The 26,835-nt window shown below is 40.3% G+C and overlaps 1 protein-coding gene across 3 annotated transcripts in view; it reads right to left on the reverse strand.

Annotated features, from left to right (window-relative positions):
* Window positions 1–22,136, reverse strand: part of SS18 (SS18 subunit of BAF chromatin remodeling complex) — a 38,653-nt gene extending 16,517 nt beyond the window's left edge. For all 3 annotated transcript variants that reach the window (XM_048080039.2, XM_048080038.2, XM_048080037.2), the window contains exons 1-5: window positions 21,984–22,136; window positions 20,143–20,219; window positions 18,859–18,943; window positions 5,901–6,054; window positions 439–660 (exon numbers count right to left, since the gene is read on the reverse strand). In XM_048080039.2, the coding sequence (XP_047935996.1) occupies window positions 439–660; window positions 5,901–6,054; window positions 18,859–18,943; window positions 20,143–20,219; window positions 21,984–22,052 (607 nt within the window). In that variant the 5' untranslated portion in view covers window positions 22,053–22,136. The remainder of the gene's footprint in view (window positions 1–438; window positions 661–5,900; window positions 6,055–18,858; window positions 18,944–20,142; window positions 20,220–21,983) is intronic.
* Between the last annotated feature and the right edge of the window lie 4,699 nt (window positions 22,137–26,835).

A 26,835-nucleotide genomic window follows, 5' to 3' on the forward strand; every position in this document is an offset into this window, starting at 1 on the left:
GAATTTTATTTCTTAAGATTAACAGACATTCCAAGCTAAAACAGCATGCAGCAAAGAACAAAGATTAATTAGGTACAAAAATCTGAGGGCTACCTGACTAATTTCTCAATTCACCCAAGAGACTGAGGAGTACAGAGATGTATTTTATCAGCTTGAGCAATAATCACACTTAGAAGCGTAAAGTCTGAGGAAGATAAACAGTAGTTCAAATTTACAACTCCTGAAAGCAGATGCAATCGCAGATTCTCACACAACACCTGAAAACAGTTAAATGTCTGCAAACAAATAAAAAGTCACTGGCACAGTGGAGAACAGAAATGTAGAGTCCAACAAACACAGGGCAAGTGCATTTAGAGAAGGAAATCTACAAGAAAGACCAATTAATAAAGTTCTGACTGAGACATTTTTTTTGTGGAAGCAAACCAGCACCTCATTTACCTTGGTTTGGTTGCATGTTCATGTTTGGTCTGGGACCGTAGTTGCCCATCGGCTGCCCCTGGCTCATAGTCATCTGATTCTGCACGGGCACACTCTGCGAGGATGGCACCGAGTGATTATAGCCGCCCATCGACCCATGGCTACTTGAAGGCATGTTCATGGAACTGTTCGTCATATTGAGTTGGTTAGGTCCAGGTCCTTGCATAGGCATGTGGTTAGGTCCTTCAGAAAGAAAAGTGGGGAGAGGGGGAAAGTTTCTACATTAAGCATTATACAACAAGCAAATATAGTCACACTGAATCACAAAACTAAACAGAAGTTATTCAAGACAATTATTTTAAAATAGAGCTAAGAAGTGTTTGCTCACAATGTCCCCAGCTTTTTAACTTTTACAAAATAATTAACAACAAAGTGCAGTTCTACCATGCAATACGCTTTCTTTTGCAGAGCAGCTGAAGCTACTAAAACAAAGGTATAAATTATCATACAGCTCATCTTACATTCATATCATATGCAAAACTAGTCCTTTTAGTACTCACACAAGACACCCAGAATTTCAATCTGAACAGCACAAGATCAGTTTAATAGCCAGCTCAGTAGCTCTATTGCAGCTTAGCTGTTACAACTACTGTAACATTACTGTTTAAATGAAGTGTACTAGACACTTCTGAAAGTTAACATTTTTTCTAAAGTCAGTGTTAACATTGATATGGTACAAATACATGTAGAACAAAAAGGGTCATAGTCACATTTAACACTGAACATAAAAACTACAGTCAATATTCTGCAATTGTATGTACAGAATATTAGGGTTGAAGATGATGACTGGAAGGACAGCCTACAAATTATCAGCTCACTTCTCGTGCTCACAAAGAAGAACAACCTGTTTGTATACCCACAAGGCCAACCACATGCTTTTACCGTTTATTCCCCCTCTTCCTGAAACCCAGGTTGGAACTGGACTGTTTTCTGAACTAAATCTACTCTTAATGGATATTTCAAAAAAGTACAAACATTACATTGTGCTACAATACCATCTGAGCCGCTTTCTCATTACTTCACCTGGGAGAAGTGAACAGCTATTGGGAGTAAAATTAGTAAGAGGTATGACTAGATATAAATACAAGAAGTGAGAGAAGTAAATGAAAGGCAAGGATTATGCGTATGACAAGCATCACATCAAGAGTTTATGAAGACACACAACTAGAGTATGTGACAGAGGAGGTCAACTGTAAACAAGGCGAGTGTTGACACATACAGAGTTCACCAAGAAGACACCATTGTTGCCAAACATGCCACAGGCTTTTCTCATTAATAAAGAGTTAAGGAATACAGGAAATTTAAAAGAACATAAAATAAACTATTCCAGTAGAGCTGCAGGAGGATAGTGATCTGGTTATGCAACTCCACACGCAAAAAAAGCATCTGCCTTCACATGTAAACAGCTCCTGTGTTCTGCCCTGGCTAAGGAAATAACTGGGCTAATCTAGGACAGAATGAAGGCAAAAATAAGGACTTAGACTAAAAGTTGTACACAAGGTCACAGAGGCAATACCAACTGTTCTGTAAACAGAAAAAAACACGGAATAAGAAGGTAACATTGACAGAAGGTAACAAATTAAGGAGCACAGCTACTAAAAGCCAACATGAAGAAAGAAAATACATTTACGAATATGTTTAGCCACTTGACCTTTTCAAGACACTTCACTGAAATGAATAGATAAGCTTATTATATTGAGGAAAGTGAAAAGGACAATAAAGGTATCATACGTGCAGTTCACTGTTCCTGCAAAACAAGGTAAGCAGAGATTGCTGAATTGTACAGAGGCGGATCCTTCACAAATACAGGAAGAAAAAAGACAGTGAATAGGACTATGACCATGACAGAGAAGTATAGTTGCCAGTACTGTCCCTGCTTCAATTTAACACTGTCTAAACCTGTAATAGAAAGAATAGGGAGACAGTTCAATTAGAAAAAAATGAGCTCATCTCTAACGATGTGATCATTAACGTGCTGAAGCAAAACTAAGGTGAAGAAGTCTCCAGACTGTGGTGCCAAGCAACTATATTACCAGGACTGTGAGAAGACTACTCGCTCAGTTTCTTTCTTAAGAAAAGGAAAGAAGACATGGGATTTAGTACCAGAAAGCTGGGGTCTGGAAGTGGGATTTTCTGGTTGTTTTTTGTTTTTTAAAGTTGTCTATAACAGGTATTAAGAGAGCTCACCAATCATACAGTGGAATAAGTTTCTGAAAACCAGTAATATGTGAAGCAAAATGGGGAAGATACAAAGCACCACAAGAAAGAAGTTGCTGAACACACAAACTAGTTTCCCTAATGGGCTGGTTTACACTTCATGGCTAGGGTAGCACCAAAACAGGAGAAAGCACTCATAAGAACAAGCAGGCAGAGGTAATATCAGACTTCTGTATGTTCTGGCATCTAAAGCAGGAAGTCTGTTAGTGGTTAGCTAGAGACAAGGACAGAGGTAAAGCTAATACCATAGTATGGAAAAAAAAAACACTTGCAAATGAAAAATAGTATGAACATATCTGACAAATAACTTTTGAATACGGTTTGCCAACATATTTCAGGAGGTTCTTCTGCATAAGGACACAATAATTACTCTTTTTATATAAATGAAGAATGGAATATGAATGACACATGAAGTGCAGAACTGTCATTAAAGTAACTGCTTTAAATGCTGTATTAATTAGATTCTGTGTTATCCTCAAGTTAGTGGAGTAAGAATCTTACCTAACTGTAACAGGAAGTCCTTTTTCCTCTCAACCACTAATGGCCAGTATATTAGCCCTGAGACTAAGTTGTAAGTCAGCCTACGTGCACTTGAAACAACGTTTGTATCTGCGACATTGTGACAACATTTGCATTTGTGACATTATTCATCATCTCCTTCCAAATCCAGACCACCCTTACACTTGACATCATACAGATTCAGTGAATGCAACTCTTCAAACAAGATTTGTTTGTTTGTTTTTTAAAGGTAAAACCCATCATCTGTCACAGGTACAGATAACACTGAATTCCACTACAGCTTGAAAAACGCTCTTCATGACTGTCTTCCCCAGCGTGAGGACACAGACACTCACCTGTCATGGGGTGCAATTAAGGGCCCCAACAGTAGTACAGGCATTCTATTAACCAGAACACAAACTTGAGAAAAATCACTCTTTGCCCTTCATGTAAAGGGAGAGGTCTATGGCAGAACTTTCTAGCAACTCATGCACTGAGTGTTACTGGACAGCTCTTCTGATCAGCTGAAGAGAAGCTGTCTAGTTACAGCCCTTCTGTAGCCCTTCCACTAATACTCAGGCCTGTGGAAGCCCCTACTTGGATAAAGCCTTCCAGAAATCCCTAGCTAGCATTTTTAAGAGCACCCATTTTACTTCTTCCAGGCTAGTCAACTTGTGGTTGTTGACCCTGGATTCTCTTCACTCACACACTAGAGACTTCTTTTGGACAGATCATCTTTTCAGATATTTAAAGTTTTGTATCTGGCTTCTATGACAAAGTGTCTATGCGATTTTACACTAAGTGCCCTATAAAGAGAAAGCAAACGCACAGATTGAATAAATAATTGCAAATGTGTGTCCATGAAATAAAGAAAGCCTCACACAGAAGCAAGCTAACAAACACTTAAAAATTATTCAGCTATCCACTTAACAAGATGATTCTCTTTCCCCTTCTCCAGAGTGTAACTATAAAATGATTTTAGCATGCCTTCCCGATATTAAAGATGCCCTCATCCTAAGCTGTTTATCTTCACATCCTCAGAGACAACCTTAAACAGAGAAGGGAAGGAACAGATATTCGAAAAAAGTATATGTTGGAAGAAAGGCTAAATTAAAGCTTAGTTGGAAAACCCTATTTAAGTATCTGTCTAGGTGAATACCCAAACAAACCTATTTACCTTTCACATATCTTCATAAGCACTCTCTTCTTATTCTACCTAATTACAAAATATGTATGTTTAAGGAGTGACTTTTTCTCCCCTGTGGCTCTGCAGTGAAGTCATTATGCTCACATTGTGACTTAGTAATCCTTCTCCTTGGAAAAGATCATTATAATAACAATAATATGATTACACTAGAGGGTCAAAGAGACTGATTTGTGAGAAGCAATGCTATTCTCCATGGGAGCTGATGGATCTTTGATGGATAGAGGACTCCTCAACCAGAGTATCTCTGCCCTACTTAGGGAGTTGTATATATTGCTCTTTCTTACAAATGCAGACCATGACCAACACGTATGATGAAACTAACATCTTCTCTAGATCTTTTACTATGCTTCTTACACAAGACCTCTGGACTGTATTAAGCTACTCTTCTTAGAAAAGCTGTCATTATCAGGTTCATTTTTATCAAGATTTGAACACAAATTAGAGACTACAGCAATCACTACAATTTTAGCTTCAGTTTTGCATAGTTGTTTACTGTGTTTATTATTGTGGGGCTTATCCTTGTGACCACTGTGAGGTGAATTTTCGAAGATCCTTTGTCCACAGATTCCTTCCCTGGAAGGACCAATACCCTGAAGAGCTTTTGTATGAAAAGTTCCTCCACACAGAAAAATGAAGGAGTCCTGAACAAAAGGAATCCTGTGAATGCAATTTTAAGTTGAAAGCCAATTCACACGAAATAGGCAGTTTGACTTTATGAGTGGAAATTCTGGAAAACAGCCTCTCTATAAAGAAGCGTGCTTTTCCAGGGCTCCCTTCTTTCTGATCTGATTGCTGGAGGGAGTAGTTACTCCAAAGCCAGTACCAGTAGGCACGATGTGGAATTTTACCATCTTGTTTCACTGCTTTGTTTTTGACTTCTCAAGCACTTTTCTTTTTATTGCAAAATAGGATGGTATAAAAACCAACAAAATTTATACCTAGAACAATAAACTGGAGGCCATTTCTCTACAAATCCCTTACCATTCAACGTGTCTTCAATAATAAAGAACACAGAGGATTAGCGGCAACTGTATGACTTGCTGCAAAGAAGCGATCTAATCTTTTTTACTTTTTATTTTTAAATATTTACCCACGTCCAAAATTCACGCTTTAAGATGTATTTTATTATCTAATTATTTAGCTGTGACAATTTCACATCACCTTTTTATGGAAGGATTTGCATTCGCTCAGCCACAGGCCAATACCTTTCCCCAATAAGCCTTCTAAAGCCAGCTGTACTGCATGGTTTCAAACAGACTAAATTTAGCCAGTTCTGTTCATCAGAGGAATGCTGTGTGTCAGCTACATCAAAGCCCAAGGGCAGCCTGATAAACACTGAATACAGGTCACGTAGCTCTGTAGCTAACAAACTCTAAGAGAGCTCGTACTCGGGGGCATTCAAAGCAGTTTTGTCATCAACAATCTAGTATCCCCTGAGCCCCCATGTCGTTCCCGTTGCTAAGCGACGCTGGTGTTAATGTCTTGGAGGAGAAAAACTTACCAGGCATCTGGCCGTTCATCTGGTTCTGCATGTGTGGTGCAGGAGGGCCCCCACCTACCAGCCCGTCTGAAGACATGTTGTGAGAGCGCGGCGGCGGGGGAGGGCCGCTCTGACTCATCCCTCCTGGACCCATAGGCATATTCTGTGTGGGTGGCTGAAAGGAGACAGTTTAGTCAAACACGGGAAGCAGTTAGTCTGACAAATATATTATACGTACATATGGCACGGTGCTTGGTTGCCTATATTGTTAGGCAGCGGACGAAAAGGAGGCACGGGAAAGCGGTTCTGGCTTTCTCCCGACACGCTTAACTCGGTATTAATTTTCGCCAAACATTTAATATTTCTATCAATTTTACATGAGGTATTACAGGGCAGACAGCGCTACAGCACCTTCGAGCATTGCTTCAGAATTAAAAAAACACAGATCAATGCCTCATTAAAAAATTATACCTGAACAGTTCAAGATCGCCAGAATTACTCCCTCCCACACAAAAGCTTTCCTTCAAGGCAACGTTTGTTCAACAGAAAAATAACTCCTCTGTCACAATCCTCTCCTATCACCGATTTGTTGCTGTTAACAGACCTTGCACCAGGACAAAACAGGTACAACAAGAGATGAAAGCCTCTAAATGCTCGTAGACCAGCAGAAATTTGCACCTGGGTGTGGTAAAATGTTTGAGATCTCTCCTCTCTCCCCTGAAGCACCGAAGGCCTAGTTCATAATTTTGTGCCAAACACCCCCTACAGACTGGAAGCACATTAGTGCTGGCCTCCAAAGGTCCAGAGACAGCTGCCTAGAAAGGATGTTTTTGGCAAATTTCCTAATGAAATTGTGAGGAAAATAACTGAATAACCTTGAGAGTTCAAAGAGGGAGAGCAAGAAAAACAACAAATACAAGGGGGAATTCGCTATTAGGTTCTATGCTCGGCAATAGAAGGAGGCAAAGGAACGGCCAGTAGCCAGCTTCATTTTCCTATTAAAAACTCCTGCGAGAGCACGGTAGTCTCCTCACGAATCTTAGCCAAACGCTTTCAGGGGAATAAAAACAATCTCTGTAAAAGAGAAAGCATGGGTTTCTGGCTTTTGAGGACCCTGTCTAAAAAGCCGTAACTATTCATGCAAAAGCCCTTCCTATGAGACAGGGATGGGTGTATTTTTCAGAAATTCTCTTAACAGAAAGAACAGAGGGGGTGAACTACATTCCTGTCTAGAGGAGCTCCCCTTACCACTACCCCTCCTCATTACAAGGCTCTTAACAGCAACGTGTAACATGGGTGCAGCAGGAGTACTAAGCAGGAGGGGCAGGCGCCGAGCTCTGCTCCCTGGGGACAGCGACAGGACCCGAGGGAACGGCATGGGGCTGGGACAGGGGAGGGTCAGGCTGGGGGTTAGGGAAAGGTTCGGCACCCAGAGGGTGGTCAGGCACTGGGACAGGCTCCCCAGGGAAGGAAGCAGTCATGGCACTGAGCCTGCTGGAGCTCAAGTGTTCAGACAATGCTCAGACACATGGTCTGATTTTTGGGTGGTCCTGTGTGGAGCCAGGAGTTGGACTCGATGGTCCTTGGGGTCCCTCCCGACTCAGGATATTTGATGGTTCTAAGACACATGTGCAGTAGAGACATGTATTCACTTCTTGGCGAGAGGGGAGGAGGGAGCAGTACTGGTTTATTCTCTCAACATTCCTCCAGACACCTCGAGCAGGTATTATTTTCCCAGCACTAGTCTTAAAAATACCTCAAGAAATTAGTAAAAGGCTTTTTCTCAGAAGGAGGAAGGAAGGAGATGAAGAAAAATGCAAGTAGATGACTTCTCTTATTAAATTCCTTCCACTCCTCCACAATGAGGAGAATGACCTTTCATAAGCAAGCTTCTTCCTCAACCTATAATAGAAGCAGCAGAAGGTGAAGAAGGTAGAAGTGAAAGGCAGCTGTGAACAGTGTAAGTGAAATGCAGCTCCATTTTGCTTCATCTTCCTCCACTAGTGAGCAGCAGAAGGGATGAGTAAGGCCACATCAGCTAAGTTTTCCCTTCCTTCACCTTTAGAAGTCCACTATCATCCTACCTTTGCATCTAACAAATATGTAAAACCAACATACAGAGAAACAAATGGAAACAAAAACTTCTTAGATTTTATTTAGAAAGTATTGTTTGGCATACCAGTAAAACCAATACTTGGTGTTGCTGCATGAGGAGCTGGAGCTCAGGGAGTAACAACAGCCCAGTACTAGCAAACAGATCAAAGCCAAAAAAGCATCCAAGCTGAACGCTAGCATGTCCTGTTAGCACTTGTCAAAAATAAGATGAACTTCTTAAGATTCCAATTATAAATCGTAACTAAATCTAATGTTCATACAACATGTTGATAATGAAAAATAAAGTACTGAAAAAAATTAGCTCATAGCTAGGTTTTAGTTATTCTGCAAGTGCTACTGCATAGACACATGCATGCCCTTACGCATAGAAAGATGCACTAAAAACCTCCAAAGGTTATTTGAGACAAAAACGATACAATCCTACTCTGAAATCTATTCTAACTTGAGGTCAACTATTGTTAAAATACTAAGATGGATGCTGCAGGGATCAAGAAGTGTTCAAAGAACAAACGCTCAAGGACAAGGAAAAAAACAAGCGACAACCATTAAGGATTTTTAAAATCCCAATAGGTGCAAAAACCTGTAAAAGACTTCAAACCACAGGGAACTGAGAGCAGAGAGAGTAATAAAAGCACCCAAAAAGGTACTACCAGATAATTTAGCAAAAGAAGTTTCTGGATATGGAAAGGGCCAAAAAACCTGTGCAAATCCATTTGAGAGCCTTGAGAATAATGTTAAAAAAAAGGTCCAAGCTGCTAATAAATGTGATCTTTAATTAATATAAACTATCTCATAAGAAAACTAGAAGGTAGCAAACACTGTACCCTTTTTTTAAGCAGCAGGATTGATTCCGGGAATCACAAGGCTCTCAGACTGTGAACCCTGTTCTCCAAGCTACAAGTCTGCAGCGCTTGATATAACAGTGAGGCACACAACACAAGAAATAAAATGCCGTGGTATTATGTTTGGTTTGGGGAAAGCAATCACAAAAAGATACTATAAAAGCAGAAGGACTCCAAAGACAGGCAACCAGTGATTAAAGACTCTGAATGCCTTTTACGCAAAACAAGTCAAAAAGGACAATTTTTTTTTAAACATAGAAAGGAAATGAACGTAAAAGGATATGACAGAAATACAATTTAATGTATGATCCACACAAAAAGTAGATCATCCAATTTATGCTTTAACAACAAAGAAAACCCCAGGAGAACAGTCAATAAATTGAGGAATAACATTAAACATATAAGACACCATATAAATCACATAAACCTGAGGAATTCATCAACACAAGACATGAGAGCAAGGTTTAAATAGGATTTGGAGATAATTACACATACATATATGCAATAGAAACAGAGTTACATTATATAGAATATTTTTAAGCATGTTATAAGCCTTTATGTCGGGGTCATAAACCAATCATTACCCAATAGTAATTAAAAAGAAGTGTCTGCTGCTGATATAATTGTTCCCCAGTGAAATTCCACCAGAGCATTTTTCTACTGGCTACACCCAGAAGAAAACAAGGGAAAATATTTTAAAATGGCAATTTCCCTGTTTCTCTCATAGTTATTCCATGCTTCTAGAGGTAATAAACGTCTTTGAAATCACCTTTAATTAAAAGAGTATAAACTTGGGTCATTTAGCCTTTTTTTTGTTCTTTACCTGGGACAATCAATTTCCTTAACTTTTGTAATATGCACTAGGCACAATGAAGACCTTTTAAAGTACAAAACGACCACATAATATTCAAAAGCCAAATATTTTTTAAAAAGTTAAAATGGAAGAAAGAAAACCCACACAGTTTGTGAAAGCAAAGTGACCCAACATGAATCCTATAGACTCAGTCATTCGGATGAGATTACGTCCACATGTAGGTGGGTTGACAGAACCAAAGGAAAGGCAACTTCCCTTATTTTGCTGGCTAAGTGACGTAAAGGAATCGAAGTTAAAATCTCTACTAATTTTATTCCAGTTATTAAGTACAAAATTTGAAATATTTTACTATGAGTAAAAAGTAAATTAAAGAATTAGAAGTAAGGTAGCGTTAGACATGGCTTCACTTGCTAAACACTACTTTTTGGCTCACCTCCCCAAACACACAGATTACAATTTATTGCTGCTACAAGCATTTAAAATTTATCAGCTTGAAAAAATAAACTATTTTGCTTAATTCTGGTAAGCCAAACTAGATAAAGAATGAAATTTGCCTGCAATTATAAATTAATAAAAAAACTGAGACAAGAAAAATAAACATTAGATTTTAACTGACAATTTTCAGCAAAATCCTACAAATCCCAAAAGTTATTTGAAATCATAAACTTGTAAGAATAACCTATAAAATAGATCAAATGCAAGACAGCAAACAATAAAAATCTATTATAGCGGAACTGTACATCTGGAACTTTTATCTATCATCTCTTCCCTGCCCTCTGTCAAATTATCAGATTCTTCTTACCATCGATAGCAGGTTGAAAGATTTGTTTATGGAAAATTTATTGTTATAGAAACTGAGGCGGAATACCAACTCAGTAGTCAACATTCTTAAAGCAGTAAAAATGTAAAATACAAGAAATATTGTTCAGCACACTAAAACAAAGTACCGCTAATCAATACATATAACAAAAGATACTTAAAGTAGACTACCACAAATACAATTTTCTTGAAATTGTCTTAGCATAACAATTAAAAACTACATGCAGTGCAAGCATAAAAGCCTTCTAATCTTTCTAAGAGAAGCCCTAACTCAGAATTTATTTGGTCATTTTTACTTTCAGTTCTCAAATACCTTGTTCTACAAAGCAAAATATCCCATCCCAGGAGGTATCTTGCCCTGCGAATATCACATTGCTAATATCACAGCACCTGTCCCAGTCTCAGAGAACAGCACCCTGTCGATAGATGGTGACGGCACCTGCAGAGCACTTACTGAGGTGTCAGAGTGGGAAATAAGATCATAAAGGGATACATTTCTGAGATTTGAAAGCACCAAGATATACGTAATTGGGTTGTGACTCTTCTTTACCAGGTGCGGGGTACCTTGTACTGAGAGCATCTTAAATGAAAAAAAATGAACCACCTATATAAATTCTCAGTAATACTCAGGGAGAAGGGATTTCTGTGTGAAAACATTTACAATGGTGTCTACCAATTAATGTGCCTATGTTAATTACAAATGTAATTTATGCTATCATTATCGGAAGTATCAGTTGTGACACCGGCAGTAAAAAATTCTGATTTTACAGTGACAACCAGTTCCTAGGTCTTGATTTACATCGCTATCTTCAATAATCAGAAAAAAATCTTGACTTGATATCTGAACAAAATGTTACAGTATTTTGTGACATAGTAATTAAGCATTTTACTCAAAGAGCAAACTGGAATCCTTAGTTGTTTCAAACTGTACAAATGACTTCACAAAAGTATCTCACTGTAAAAATATTCCTTAACACCATTTTAAGAAATAGAAAAATTTAACCCTAAATTACTTATTGTCTCCATAGCAATAGCTCTTCTCTTACTTAAAGTAATCACACAATTCTTAACTCTCAACACAACTAGGAATTATTTAAATCAAGTTAAATGATCTGGTACACATTCAGATTTCGTTGTGAGAGACTAGGAATAAGTTAACTGTGGGCATTAGGTCGGGAAACCCTCAGCTATAGGAACTAGACAAATTAAAGATCCTCTATAGCTCCATAAAACACAGTTTGTATCAGCCTTCAAAAGCAGGAGCTTTCTATTCCACAGCCATTTATATCCTGCCTCTTTGGCTTTTAAGATGCTTTAATATCTGGTCCAATATTTACAGGTTTTGCTTGCATTCAATAACCTCGGAGAAGAATCCCACCTCTATTCCAGCCAGAAGGCCTTAAGCAAACTCAATTAAGGCACAAAGAATCCTGCAGAAGCTGAGGTACATTTCATTGGGGAAACAGCAACATGGTACAGTCAAAAGGACTGGTATCTGTACAAACGGCACTGATGCCACCAGAGTGCCTGGTACCGCTCTCGGCAAACTGTCTAAGGCTGAAACAGACACATACTGTACAGACACTGTACTGGAGAGAGGCAAATCACATCTTCAAGCACAGAAGAATTACATTTTGGAGCATAATCCTTAATCAAATTGGCTGTTTGCTTTTAGTGATTTCTAAAACAGCTTCAGAAGTTAGCAGGCAACATAAATAGTTCCTTGCGTACAGTGCACTAGCTCCCCATGTGGACACACTTGATTAGCAATATAGGCAAAGTAGCTTACAGAAGTTGGAGTTATCCTCCTGTTTCACGTGCGGTACACTAGCGGTCTATGAATTCACCCCTTACATGGTAACATCTCAAAATCCCATGTTCTGGTAAGAATTTCTTTTAGTCGAAGTGCTGGCTTAAGCAGCTCCCCGCAGCTGCTCACCGTTTCCCTTTCAGTCTTACCAACAGAGCCATTTAAATAGCCCTGCAGTTAACCTGAACCAACCCAGACTGAGAATATCCACCTTTCCCCCAATCAACCTGGGCTGATTCTCCAGATTGGTTCGTTGTACAGCAATAGTGAAACATCAAACAGCAGAACTGCAGCTGATGAGAGAACAGCACTGGTTATGTCAGCTTAACCAGGGGAAGGCAATGGGAAAATCTGTCAAACAGCCAAACTTCTTTCCAACATTTAAAAGCCTCTCTGGAGCAAAACAATCAACCTGGAAAAGCAATTTTTATTACAAGATTACAACACACATGGGTAACCTGAGGGTCCGCAATCTGAAAATTCTTTTTAAAATGCATCAAATCTAATTCACTTTCGCTAAAGCAGGATGACTCTACTAGCCCCAAAAGACACAAAGCAACGTACGTACTACTGCTGTGACAAAGACTCAGCAAAAGACTAGGTAAGTAGCAACTCGCAAACCCTATATTAAAAGGAAATTTAGTTGTTTTGCCTTTAAGTTTTCTAAAAAACTCGTATTATTGACAGTTTTACAAGATCTCCTTCTAGTAAAGGGAAGTTTCTCCATTTCGTGGTGACAGATGCCTTTTTCCATGCTCTGCTTAAAATAAGTAAATAAATAAAATCTGACTAGTTATTTGTAAAACTAGTTCATTTGGTTAATATGCCATAACCACATTTTTACATAAGATGAACGTGGAAGCAATCAGTGCTCATCCAGAGGTCAATTCAAATAGCACCCGAAGCCTCAAGCAAAGGAAACAGATACAGCAGATCATGTGCTGCGCATAGAGCAAAGAATTAATTGATACAGACACACTATACCTCTCTGTAAGGACTTAAACAGCTCCACCATGATGTACTGCTTTTAGGACTGGTGATTAGTCATACCTAAGAACTAGTCTACTGACAGAAATAATTACATCTCATCTCTAACAGAACCATACAACTTCAGTAAAAATCTTCTTTACCATTTCATTAGAAGTGTTTAGACTCTGAGATCACTCAAAAACAGTGTTAATGTTAAATTATTAGAATTGTGGTACTGCAAAATGAACATAGATGTCCTACGTTTCTCAGGCTCTTTGTTGCTAAGGAATAACTGTGTACTAGAGACAGTGTTACTGATGGAGCCTTACCCCTTATGACTCTCATGCACAAAACATAGCAAACAAAAAAAGAGTGAAAAAAGAATTGAAGGAAGATCTAATGTAAGAAATAATATTCTTTGGAGAGACTGCAGACAAACAGGTTACCTTTTATCATTTAAGGATTTGCATTAGCTTGGTAAGTTCTATTAACAGTACAGGAACACAAAGCTTAATTTCTTTTACCTATCCCAGAGCTGCTCCACTTGCCTCTCATTCAAAGAACAGCTGGAAAATTGCTCTTTTGTCGAAGTTACTCTAACATGAAGCTCCACATTAAAATGAAGTATCCAAATTTCTTGTTTTAAAGAGCACAATTGCTGACAGTGACAGAAATCCTCCTTGGAGTATACCTGCATAACATGGTGGATATGAATGCCAACACCATTCCTCCTCTTCTCAGGAACATTAGCTTGTTTTGTGCTCCTGTCATCACCTCCTATTGAGTGTTTGCCTTTCATAAAGTGTTCTAGAAATTAATAGGTTTTGAAAACTGTTTATCTAACCTTTAATCAGAGCAATTATTCTTCAAAATTCACATTCCACTTCTGACTAAGAGCTCACTTGCCTTATGGCAGGAAACATTCAAACTTTCTTTTACGCCATTCTTTAGCAGTTAGTTTACATTTGAACTTGACTTTGGCATGGACTTGTATCCTGAAAGGCTAATCCAGAACAGTATACCATACTGCTTTCTCCATCTGTTTTAAAAATAATGTTATCAACACTTACCCTACTCTTCACTATATAAAGAATTAAGCCAGAGGTTCAAAGACTGATGCCAACTGTGATCATAAGGAAAGAAGATACCACTAACGGATTTTCCACTGTAGTATCACAGAGACCTGACTTTATCAAGCATTTACTATGTAATAGTATGCAATCAGACATGCACTTCATTAATTTAGGATTCCTCATTCTGGGTAAGAATGAGGTATTTGCAAATTTTATTTTACGTTATTGGAACTGAGTCATAGTCGGATTTGCTGGGTGCTGTCTTTTTTTCCCAATTAGCATATTTTAAACAATTTTATATTCAGAATGAAGGACTAAAAAAAGTAAAGCACATTCTTCAGTTCCTAAGACACAAAATTGTTTCTATAAGCTAATCATGTCACAAGTACATTAGAAGCACAGACTGAACAGTGCCCATTTGAAAAGTACTAAAGTACTTTTAAGATGATGTAATGATTTTTACCTCTTGAATCAGGTTCTTTGGAAGTAACCAATATTTCATTTTTTGTAGACATTTGGTTTTTATAAACACCCATCACCATTGTATATTATAAGTGTTTTGTAACTATAATGACATGGACTCTGTGACAAGACGGAGACTAGACTGTGAGGAATATAGATGAAGGGATGACACAAGTCCTATAAAAAGTTGTACTTAAAGAAAATTCTCAAGAAAAGCCACTTCAGTAACTTTAGTTTCATAATATTGGAAAGGTTATTAAAAAGAAAAATAATTTAATTAATGCATACATCTTTCTGAAACGCAATGAGTTTTCTTACAAGTCACTTCACATACAGAATTTAGCTTGCTGGTGGAATAAATTGGCACTTTTTATGAGATCGTTAGTATGTTATAGAAGTGAATAATAATCATAACCCTTTAATCTTCATCATTCTTGAAATACACACTGAAATCAAGTGCCCCACATACTGGCAGACGGCAAGCGGCATTGCATGAGAAAGTCTGAAGAGTAAGTTTTTCTGTGTTTAAGAAGAAAAAACCTTCCCCATCATGTAATTCCTGCTAGCTTCCGTATTTGCCCATTGTAAAAATGCCAAAAAGAACACATTCATGTGCAGTACAAAAATTTCCCTCTGTTTGTTCCAGTAACCTGACAGCCATGAGTTCTTTTCTTATAAATACTTGGTAAAAAGAAGCTGCATGGGGAAGATAGAAGGCCTGAGGAAATAAGGTTGTTTTCATTCAATAGTTGGCAATAAGTTTTTACCATCAGTAAAGCTTTCTCTCAGGAAAGCTTAAGAATTAAAAGTTGGGGAGGACAAGATGCCTACTTTGCAGTTTGAGATCCCACATAGTTAGGAACACACATGTGCTATGCGTGCATACTGCTTCTACGCACACTACTTTTTTGGGGGTTGGTCTTGGAAGTCCCAGTAACCACCTTTAACTGCATCTTTGTTCTCTACAATTCAAGGAGACTGGTATTTTGCTGTTGCCTCCCTTAAAACCAGACAAATGCAAATCAAACCCATGTGTTGAGTTCCTCAATTATACAAACCCTTTTCAGGAAGCTGACCCTATATGGTGACAGTAAATAGACTTTCCACTGCTGTCCAAGAAAACATGTCATAACTCATTAAGAGGCACCGAAAGTTGCATCAACTGCAGACTTCGCCACTGCTCCCGTCCTGTTCAGAAGACAGGCCAAAACAGCCCTACCCTTAGCAACGGTGCTGTTCACACTGCTGAGACTGGTCAGCTCAAGGAGATGAACTTCACATTTCCTTTGTCTTCTGATGTCAAGGCCTCTTATCACGAGTCTAAATATAATATTCAACATTTACAGTGCATACAAAGACAACAAGAACTTTGTTGTGACATTGGAGCTGCGAGCCTTTCTAGATCTGTTCACCCACAGCCTGCAACGCTTACTTCAGTTTCACCTCTTCCTCACCTCCAAGCCCTTCATCAAAGCATTTCTCTGCACAACACAGTTGGTTCACTACACTTTTGATTAGTTTAAGACTTATCTTGTTTCCCACAGGCAATATCAAACTCACTTTGGAAAGGATGTACAGTCGCCTGATTACAATAGTGCATTCTGACACACATGGACCAGGGGCACAGAAGCTGCCTTTTTAAAATTTTTAAGATCCAACATGTGTCCAACACAAAAGACAGGAAGGAAGCAACATCTACCTTGAATAACAGACAAAAAGTGTGAAAAAGAGCATAGTACAAACATCTTCCCCCAAAAATATGAACCGTTAAGTCTAAGGACTACTGTGAGAGGATAAAATTAAGTTATAAGCCAAAATGACTCGGACCCAATTATTAAAAATCTCCATGAACCTGACCATTTAGGTATTTTGCTCAGTGAAAATGCTATCTTAACGGCAGCATCCTGTTTTCAATTTAGTTTTGTCACACAAAATATTTTACAGAAAGCAATATTTAAGTTTTGTAAATTCCTGAGAGTGTTTTATTTATTGTGTATTTATTTGTGTATTTATTTGATTAAAATGAAAACGAGATAAAATCTAAACAACAAGAAGTATATTTTACTGGAGAACAATCTTCCAGGTATGAATAGACTGGATACTGTCAACTTTAGAAGTTATCCAGACTCCAGCCCTCTTGTTACTACCATTGCAGTAGCTTCCCACGTAAAGTTTATGTATTCTACTATTAAAAAAATAGGTGTTTCCACACCCAGCATCTTGCTCCACATTTCACTGTTGCCAGCCACAACCCTTGAATTTAGTAAGACTGTTCAACTGCTGGCACAGAAGCATGTGCCAAGTGACTTCAGAGTCAGCTTAACCTTCCTCAGGTCTGAAGTGGATAACGAATGAAGCAAGTCTGAAGAAGTTTCCTATATTGAGAAAAGCAGTAGCTTGCGTTATCCCAAATTTCTCTGGCTAAAATTCATTGGGAAGATAACAACTGTAAAGAATGATTTTCCAAATACCTCAGCTAGAAGTCACACTTAACTGATTAAGTTACTACATCTCAGGCAGATTTTCAAAGATTTGACTTGGTAGGTCAGTGCCTTTACACTTCAGTGAGACTGAACATCTAAATTTCATTTTGCATTTTATCTTAGAAGGAAAACTAGGAAGCTGCATTTGTATCCCCCACCCAGTAATCCGAAGAAGAAAAAAACTATTTTGTCGCTAGTATAGAATATACCTCACATTCAAGATCAGAAATGTATTTCAGTCCTGATCTGCAAGAGTCTTTCCTGGCCCTATCTTCATTTTTTTCTTAAGAGAATGTCACCACATTCAACTGTGAGAACAGGGCTGTGCACCAGGGACTACAATAAGGTCAAATTCATTTCCAGTTGTCATCAGAACCAGGATATGAATTAAGCCTCCAAAAAACATATTAGCTGAGTAATGCACAACCCTCTTAAAGGCTTCTTTCCCTTCCCCCACAGCTACAAGCTTGGATTTATAAAAAGAGAAGCCTCTGCAGGCACAACAGGTTGGACGTAATGAAGCACTGGTTTCTATAGTCCTCTAGGTACCAACTTGAAAAGATGCTTCGCTAGTAGCAATGATTGGAGAACACTCCTCCAGAGACCAAAGAAAAAGTAATTCAATTTCAGTTGGTGAGAACTAGTATCTAGGAATGGCTGTTTTATAGACATTCTTTTTAGCTTCATATTACAGAAATGAATCAAGACTATATTAATTCAAGAAAAGTCTTATTACCAAAAAAACAAAGAACTTCCTCATGTTACTCACAATGAACTCCCCAAGCTTTCTGATTAACACACACACACACAAAAAGATAGCAAGCTATTTTCATGTTTGTTGTTATCTTTCCTCACCATTCCATAAACAATGGAAAGGAGGGGAAAATTGGTGGTATGTTATGAAATACAAGTTCAGAAATACAGATTCAGAGAAATTGTAGATTAAACAAAAGGCAAATCCAGCAAACGTTTTGTTTGTAAAGCTATGCAGGTTCTCAAGGTAAGTCTGCATGACCTTATTTCTTACATATTATCACTACCTACCATAAAAAGGTCACTTTCAGATAAAGGAGAGAAACAAAGAATTTAAGGAAAGAAAAAGAATTTAAGAGACTTCCCTAAAATTCTGCAAACAGACATTCACCCAACCACCTCGCTCCATGGAAGCTGAAAAATGCATGATACTTCAGCAAAAAACAAGAGTGAAAAATCCCCCAAACTCCCAACCTTTCCCTGAAGTAGCAGGGGGGAAAAACAGTACTGTTATGTGAGGTGACAAAGAGACACACAAGGAAAACTCCCAGGTGAGAAAGTGCAGTACACACAGGTTGTCTGGCTTGCCTTATTAGCTAGTCTTTGCATGTTTAATCCCAGACCATCAGTCTTCAGCTAAACCAGTCAGATTGTGAGCTTGACCAAAGCAGTGAGAACATCAGACTCCAAACATGGCACGAAGAGACATTGCAGCTTGTATTCACTGTACAGTCAACTGCAGGCTAAATGTTTGATCAGTACCTCAAATTCCTTTTCTTACCCACCCCAGTATCCCAAGTAAAATCTCTTCACTCAGTTTTACAGCATTTTGTACTTACTGCTGGTAGTAGAGACTGCATGTTCTGGTTGGAGTCAGCTATAGTGGCTAGGTAAACCAAGTTCGTATGCAGCATCTGCTGGTACCTACCAAAAAAAAACCAAAGCAAAAAAGGCATTAAGTCAGGAAGACAACGTTACTTCATTTACTTCAACTCTACGCATGTCAAGAAAGCTACTTAGGTAAAGCAAAATTGAAGAGATTTATAAGGGTACCATTATCAGGAATCTACACCCTTGCCCTGCACTTCCCTGTTGCCCCACCTTTCCCAGATTTTCTGCCAAATCTGTGCTTGTTCTCTACATCTCCTTTCTTGCTAGTGCAAGTCTAAAACATGGCGATACTGTTCTCAACTGTTTCACTTCCTGCCTCAAACTAAGTCACCAGGAGACAGCTAGAGTATAAGCATGGCTGTTTGGTGTAATCTCAATCAGAAACACTAGGGAAAGGGACCTTCTTTTACTCTGTCCCCACGATGCAAGGTATCACATTAATATGAATCACGACCAAGAACAGTGCAAACATTTCATCAGGACCCTAAGCTTTGGAAGTTTGCTGTGGAATTTTTATTTTTTATTTTTTTTGCTACCAAACCACATTCCAGAGCATCAACATCTAGCCCACAGTCACAAGAATAGCTTTGAAAGCACGAACAGAGTACAAATATGTAGCTACACGCTTGCATGCGGCTTAATATAGTAACTGTGCTACATCCTACTCATATCAACAAAAGCATTCCCTTAAAGCCAAAATACCTACCACGTACGACCCCATCTACCCCCCAGACTACCAGTTCTCTTACGAAGGGCCTCAAGAGCCATACTGTGATACTCCGCCTGTCATCACATGATGGAACATTTGTCCGAGTAATGGGAAAATAATTCCCTCCTTCCGCAGCTGTCTCCCTGATCACTCTACAGAAACCCCACTAGACAACAGATCTGCAGGGGATATTTTAGCAAGCCAGACTTTTAAGATAAGTCTTGTTTGTTCTTAGGCAAGAGTACCTCCTTCCCAAAGCTTAATTATGATACAGGAGATTATCTCAGTTATACAGCCCCTGTTTTCATAAGCATCATCATACTATCAACGTGCAGTAATCAGTTTGCAACATTTAATTGACAGAAGCGATAGTCATACAGCAAAAAAAATAAAGTGCAGTATCTGCAGCAATACTCTTCTATTCCTCCCAGCACAGTTTTCCTTCAACATGAGCTAAACAAATCAACAACTGTGATCTAGATGCGAATTTATCCTGTCCACAGGATTTGGATTAATATCTTACTGAGAGCATTCAGATGTCTTTCCTTTGTTCTGATAGTCCATTATGCACTGAATAAGGTGGTTATTTTCATCCAACATCTGAAACGATAAAGAAGTGTGAATTAAGTTTAACATTCTTCATGGAAAACTGAAGATAAATTTGAGCCTTGCTCCTCTTCTCAGAGCTTTTTTTTTTTTCAATTAAGAAAAAAAAGTTAGCATTCCAGAAAGCTCCACTTTAACCAATTACTTATACAACACACTGTTAACCTTCCCCCTTAGTTTTAGAGCTTACAGTTTAAGGGTTTTAAGTCACTGTCACATTTGTCAAGTTCCCCATTCAATTACCTGTGCTTGATCTACAAGAAGTTCATAGGAAGTTCTCAGTTTCTTCATTTAACCTCTACCAAGAAATTTTCTTAAAAGTGTATGCCCCACGTTGGGTTTCCCCCATCCAAAGCCCACAGCTGTCCATAAATTTAGTTATAAAAGGCATTGAAATGGTTATTGATAGGAACTGAGCTTGCCACAGAACTTGTTTCAAGGAAATGCACTGGAACATTACGAATCTCTTGTACAGAATCCTTATAAAACACAGCTTAACTGCCACAATAGATACATAAGACTACAGAAGTATCCAGGAACGTAAACATATGTGAATTACTTCTCTGGCCAAAAAAAAAGTCCTAAAACCATGGAAATTGCAGATCTCCTGGTTTCCTACAAAAAGACAAGAGGCAGTAGAACCACGGCTAACCTGAGCTATCAGACAAGTTACCCATGTCTACTCAGCTAAAGGGGAAAAATTACTATGAAATGGAAAATTTTACATTGATTTTTTTTTCCTTTGCTTCCTCTCAGTGGAAAGATCGTTCAGATCTCTTTCCCCTACCCAGCTAGTGAGTTTTACAAAACTAACAGGGTGTAATCATCTTCAAGATATCAGCTAGAAGGCTCATGACTCCATTACCTCCATTTCCCTTGGAATCCAACCTACACAAGTCCTATGAAAAAAAAGAAGTAAGGCCTGACACTTTTTTTTTTTCTTTCAGCTAATCCACCCTTACTATGAAGAAGGTCAGAAACCTTACGCAGCCCACTCAGGACTTACACCCAGGTAAGAATAAGCCAACCAGCCAAGACTTCCTAAATTCAAACCAGCGATTCACCACAGCAGACCGGAATAATCAGTGAGCAACTGTTCCTGCCTGAAATTGCTGGACCTGGAAACCATGTCCTCAAGCAGGAAAGGCAGACAGGACTGCAATATCCCGAGTTTCTGAACTCCAGCAGTTAGGCAGAGGTATACTTGCACGCTCTCGAGAGGATCACGAACACAGTCCTACACCAACACGCTTCGCAGATCCCTTCACACGTGCCAACATCGAGTTGTGTAAGAAAAACAGTACCCGTTTTCACTAGAAACGAATGGCGGTAAAGGGGATAATATCTTTTACACCGCAGCCTGACGCGGAGCGCACTCGTGAGGAAGAGCTCGAACCGAGGCTCTCCTCAGAAGGCCCCCGGAGCAGGGCGGCAGGCGCAGGCAGACCTTCCAGCTGCCAGCTTGGGGCTGGCACTCCGCGCGGCTGCCGAGCAAGCCGGACCTCTGCGCGGGAGGGAGAAGCAGAAAGAAGAGGGCCGGGAGCAGAGCAAAGGCGAAGGGACGCAGCTGCACCCCCGAGGGGGCTGCGAGGAGCGCTCCACGCAGCTGCGACCGAGCCGTCCCCTCCGCACCGACCGCTGCCGGGCGCAGGCCTCCCCCGGCGGGCGCCGCTCCCCGCACGCCCCTCGCTGACGCCCGCACGCCCCGCCGGGAGCCGTTACGGCCGCCTCGCGCGGAGCTCCCCGCCCCCCGCTCACCTTCTGGATGGCCGCCGGCGTGATCTCGCCCTTGCCCCGCTGCCGGGGGGCCGCGAAGGCCACCGACATGGCGGCGGCGCCGCTGGCAGGAGGGCCCCAGCCCGCCCCCGCCCCTCAGGGCGCCCCGCGCCCGCGGGACGGACCATCCCCGGCCCGACTTGGGGGGGCGGGAGAAAGGAGGGGGGCTGCCCCGCGCTTTGAGGCAGGGAGGAGGGGACGTGGAGCGGCCGCGGTCAGCTCAGACAGCTTTAATAAAGCAGCGGGAGTTTAGCCGGCGGTGTGCTGGTTGAATGCTACCCGCTCCGAGTCACGCCGCCTGCCCGGCTCCCCCTCCCCCGCCGCGCCGATGGTACGTTCCGTCCCAAGTCTCCCTAGCGCCGGACGGGCGGCGAAGTGGTAAGTCCGGTTGGGGGGGGGGGGAGGAGGAGGGAGGATGGGAGCTCTGCGGCTCTCACGTTACAAGGGCCGCGCTCCTCCCCCCTCTGCCCCTCGCGGCACTTGGTCGCGCCCGGGCAGCCCGCTCGGGAGGAGGGGCGGGGCGATGAGGGGCGAGGGGAGGTGAGGGGCGGGGCGAGGGTGGAGGGGCGGGAAGGCGCGGTGCCCGCTCCGAACCGTTGCCCTAACTGACAGGTGGATAATAAAGTAAAATAAAGTAAAATATAGTAAAATAAAATAAAATAAAGTAAAATAAGGTGAAATAAGGTAAAATAAAATAGTAAAATGAAGTAAAATAAAACAGTAAAATAAAATAAAATAAGGTAAAATAAGGTGAAATAAGGTAAAATAAAATAGTAAAATAAAGTAAAATAAAACAGTAAAATAAAATAAAATAAGGTAAAATAAAATAAGGTAAAATAAGGTAAAATAAAGTAAAATAGAAGTTTTGGGGGAGCAGCAGCAGGCACCCCGTGCCCCCAGCTCCTCACTGTGGGGCTGGTTTCAGCACCGGCCTCTGTGGCTTCCCACTCGCCCAAGCGACGTGGGGCAAGGAGAAGCGGTCGCTGCTGAGGGTTGAAATAAATTTGCTGATAAAATTAAATTTGCTGAAATAAATTCGCCCCGCATCAGCCCAGCTTTCCCACTGCTGCCTTTGGAGGGGCTCTGGTTTCACCGCAGATCCTCCTGTGCAAAGTTGCCAAGTCTTAAGTTCTTGGCAGGGCAAGGAGTTGCAGAGGGTGGCAGCAAAGCAAGGCAGAAAATGCACAGCCAAAGTGTTTTGAAAATGCTTTTTTCCCCAGGCACGTCCGCTCCTCTATGTGCTGAGCTCTGGGCTACGAGTGCTGCCTCCTTCCCAAACCACGGCCTTCTGTAACATGGCTGCGGAGCTTGGGGTTGACAAGGCCCGCCCTGGTGGCTGGCAGGACACGGCTCCGTGACAGGACACCCCGCCACAAAATGGCGGACACGTTGCGCACTCTGCCCCTTGGCTGTCTCTGGCTGAGGTCCCCCCGGCTCGTCCCTCAGGCCCTAACCCTTTGGTTACAGCACAGGTTGCCAGCAGCATCGCTGGCCACCCTGTGGCTGTACAGCTGATTCCCAACTGGCGTGCTCCGTCCTGGGGCTGCTCCGAGGCTGGCTCCTTTCCGCAGCCCTGTCCAGATTGCTCCTCCTGGCTCTGCTGTCCATTACCCTTTTGTCCCTGCGACTGCCCATTGCCCTTTTTTCCCCTGTGACAACCAGTTCCCAGTCTGCTGTCTCCAAGCTGCTGCACTCCCACTGCATCCCCCTCTCCAAGGCCCCTTTTTTAGGCCTGTTCCTCTCCATGCCCAGAATTGTGCTGCCCCTGATTACATGGCACCCTGACTCGATGTGACGGTAATCTGGCTTGCTGTCCTCTCCAGAAAATGTCTCTGGCCCGGTCCTTTCCCTGTAGGTCATTCTAAGGAGGAGGAGTGATGCCAGCATATCCATTAGGCTGTTTGTTTCTAACCATTTCACTCATCACCGTGGTATCTGGGCCCATTTTACTTTATTTGTACTAACAGGATTTTTTTTTTCTCTTGTCTCCGACACACTTTATCATCATCCTCACTATCATGCTTGTAGGAAACCAAATACAAAAGAGAAAGTGTCAAAGAAACTTGTTTTCCTAAAGTTGATAGGCTTCATGGTGATTTGTGGTTATCATTCAATGTTCTTCAAGTAAACTCATAGGATAATGGTTGCAATAGCTCTGTGCTCAAACGGATACTTTTTCTAGATATCACAGATGACAATAAGGAATCCTAGGAGTGAAGAAGGCAAGACAACTGTGACCAAATGAGGAGGTGCTATCTCCTAGCCAGTTGTAAATAGAAGAACGAGGGCTTAATTCTTCAGAAGAAGTTCACACCTGGCTCTTGAGAACTGGTGAGGTGTCTGAAAGTGTCATAAAGCTGCAGACACCTTCAGTAACCAGAAGGCAAACACTCTCATCAAGTAGTCTGGACACTCAGAATTCAGCAGAATGCTTCCCCACAAGTATAACTTAACTTCCTCTCTTGTTCTGGTTACCCAACCACTGTTTGCAAAATATTTTGCATTGGGGTAACTTGGTGATCACAGTATTGGGGACAATATTGGTTAGATGTCAGCCACATTAGTACTGCTTTTAAGACCTGAACGTTGCTTTATGTTCCCCCACGTTTTCTGGTTGATGATGAGCAGAGGAAAAAATAGACTTGTGGGATTCCACAGGTGAGGAACCTTAAAATGAAAGGAGTAATTGCCAGTCGTATTTCACAAAGGTGGTCCAAATTGAATGTTAGCAACTTTTTCATTCCTTCCTATTTCTATGCAAAATATGGGAGAATAGTGTTTGGAATTCCACTATATCTGATTTCAGAGGAAGACAGACACATAATTTCATTCATTTGTAATAACTAAAACCATCTCTTTTGCCTGGCTTTGTCTGACAATTAAATGAAATCCCTTTATTTCCCTTTCATTTGTGATGATTTTTCATTCATATGTTTAAAATGTTGGACTTACACATTCATAAATAGCAACAGTTCTAAAGAAATGTTGAAAAAAGACTCCACAGCTCCATTTTAAAACCAACATGTAAATAATGGCACAGATGCATACAAGCAGGGAAATAGATAGCTACAATGGAAATGTGCCACATGTCTCAGAACACATAACCACAACAGGGTGTCTCTTTTATGACTTTCTTAATGCACAGCAATATGCCTAGATATCAAAGGACATATGGTGTATTTTCTCTTTAATTGCACATTTCTTTGCTCTTGTGAGTTACTCGCAACCTTAACATTATTTAATTGTAATTTAGATGCATAAATCTAGGTCATCACCAAGAGCTTCAAACACAAATATGTTTCATCCTGATCTTTCTTTCACCTCTGTTCTAACTTTATCAGCATATTGTCTTTTTTGTTAATGTGCATTTGAGTATGTTGTATCTTCTGGAGAGATACAAACATGCGTAGGGAAGGATGGGCCCTTTTCTGAGAGATTGTTTCCCATGCTTCCAACTCACATTTTTTAATGACAAGTAGTAGGTAAAGATAGAGTGCCTGAGACTAGGGTCTAGAAAGCTTTAACAATTGGTTCCTTGATATAACTATCTAGCTGAAAGGAAGTGCATAAAAGTAGAGTGATTTTAGTCTTTTTGGGATTGTGTCAAAATTCCTCATTGCAGAGGTATATATTTCAGTTAGTTCCTGAGAAACCTGTAATATTTGGAATGATCCAGTCTCACAACAATCTGAAGAAAAAAAAATGACTTTGGTTCTGCTTGTGTTTTCTGACACTATTTGAGTTTCCATAAATCCTCTGGAAGAGATGGTAACAAGAAGGAATTGGCAGCCATTCCCTTCCACAAGCAGACAAATACAGAATGCTGATTCATCATTATTTTCAAACTTAGATTTAAATTTCAAATGTCAGAATGCCAGAAGCTTTATACAGGAAAGATAATAATGTATAATGTTATGGTAGCCTTCTCTGTTTACAACTGCTTCACTAAAGGTCTCAGTTCAGAATGTTTCCTGAGAACAGCTCCTAAGAGTTAGATGTTTCTTGAATAAAGCCTTTAACATGCTGGTGACAGCACCTCATTTTCTGCATTCATTTCCAATTGACAAAAAAATAAATAAATAAAAATCACTTTGCTTACTCTAGTAGGTATGATAGCTCAGGATCTTCTGCTAGTAGGATGCCAGGGTGAATTGCAGGCTCTTTTTTCCAGCGCGGACCATTTCATCTTGCAATTTAAAAAGAAGGGCATTTCTGCATATGTTTTGTAACATCAGCAATAAAACCAGGTAACAGTTACAGCAAATCTCAAGGAAGTAGCTTCTTTTGGTAGATGAAGAAGGAAGATAGCAAAAGGAAGAACTGCCATTTTTGGTTTAGTATGTCGTTACCAACTGGTCTTAATGTCATCTCGTAACTTCAGTGGGATTTCCTACACGCCCAGTCTCCATGGACGATATGCTGTTCCAAAAATCTGTGGGCAACATGCTCTAGGTTAGACCAGATCATCTCCAGAGGTCCCTTCCAACCTCTACCATTCTGTGATTGTGTGATTCTGTGAAAATGGAGCTAGCATCTGCCTGCATAAATGGTTGAGTCTCAAAAAATGATTCAGAGTCTATTTAATAAACAGTAATTCATTATCAAAATACATGACAATATCAACCTTTTATTAGGGTAAATTATGCTTGTGCTTCCTAAAAGGGATTGTACTAACAGGGTAAATTTGTCTTGAATTTATTCTGTTAGCTTCTTGTCTGGTTCTTTCATTTTTGCCATGTATATGTTGCACTGGCTATTCTATAGAATATTAATAAGAAGTAGCACCTAAAATGCAAGCCTATATGTTCTGATATAAAGTGAAGTACTCAAACAG

This window comes from Anser cygnoides, chromosome 2, assembly GCF_040182565.1.
Source record: "Anser cygnoides isolate HZ-2024a breed goose chromosome 2, Taihu_goose_T2T_genome, whole genome shotgun sequence".
NCBI lineage: Eukaryota > Metazoa > Chordata > Aves > Anseriformes > Anatidae > Anser > Anser cygnoides.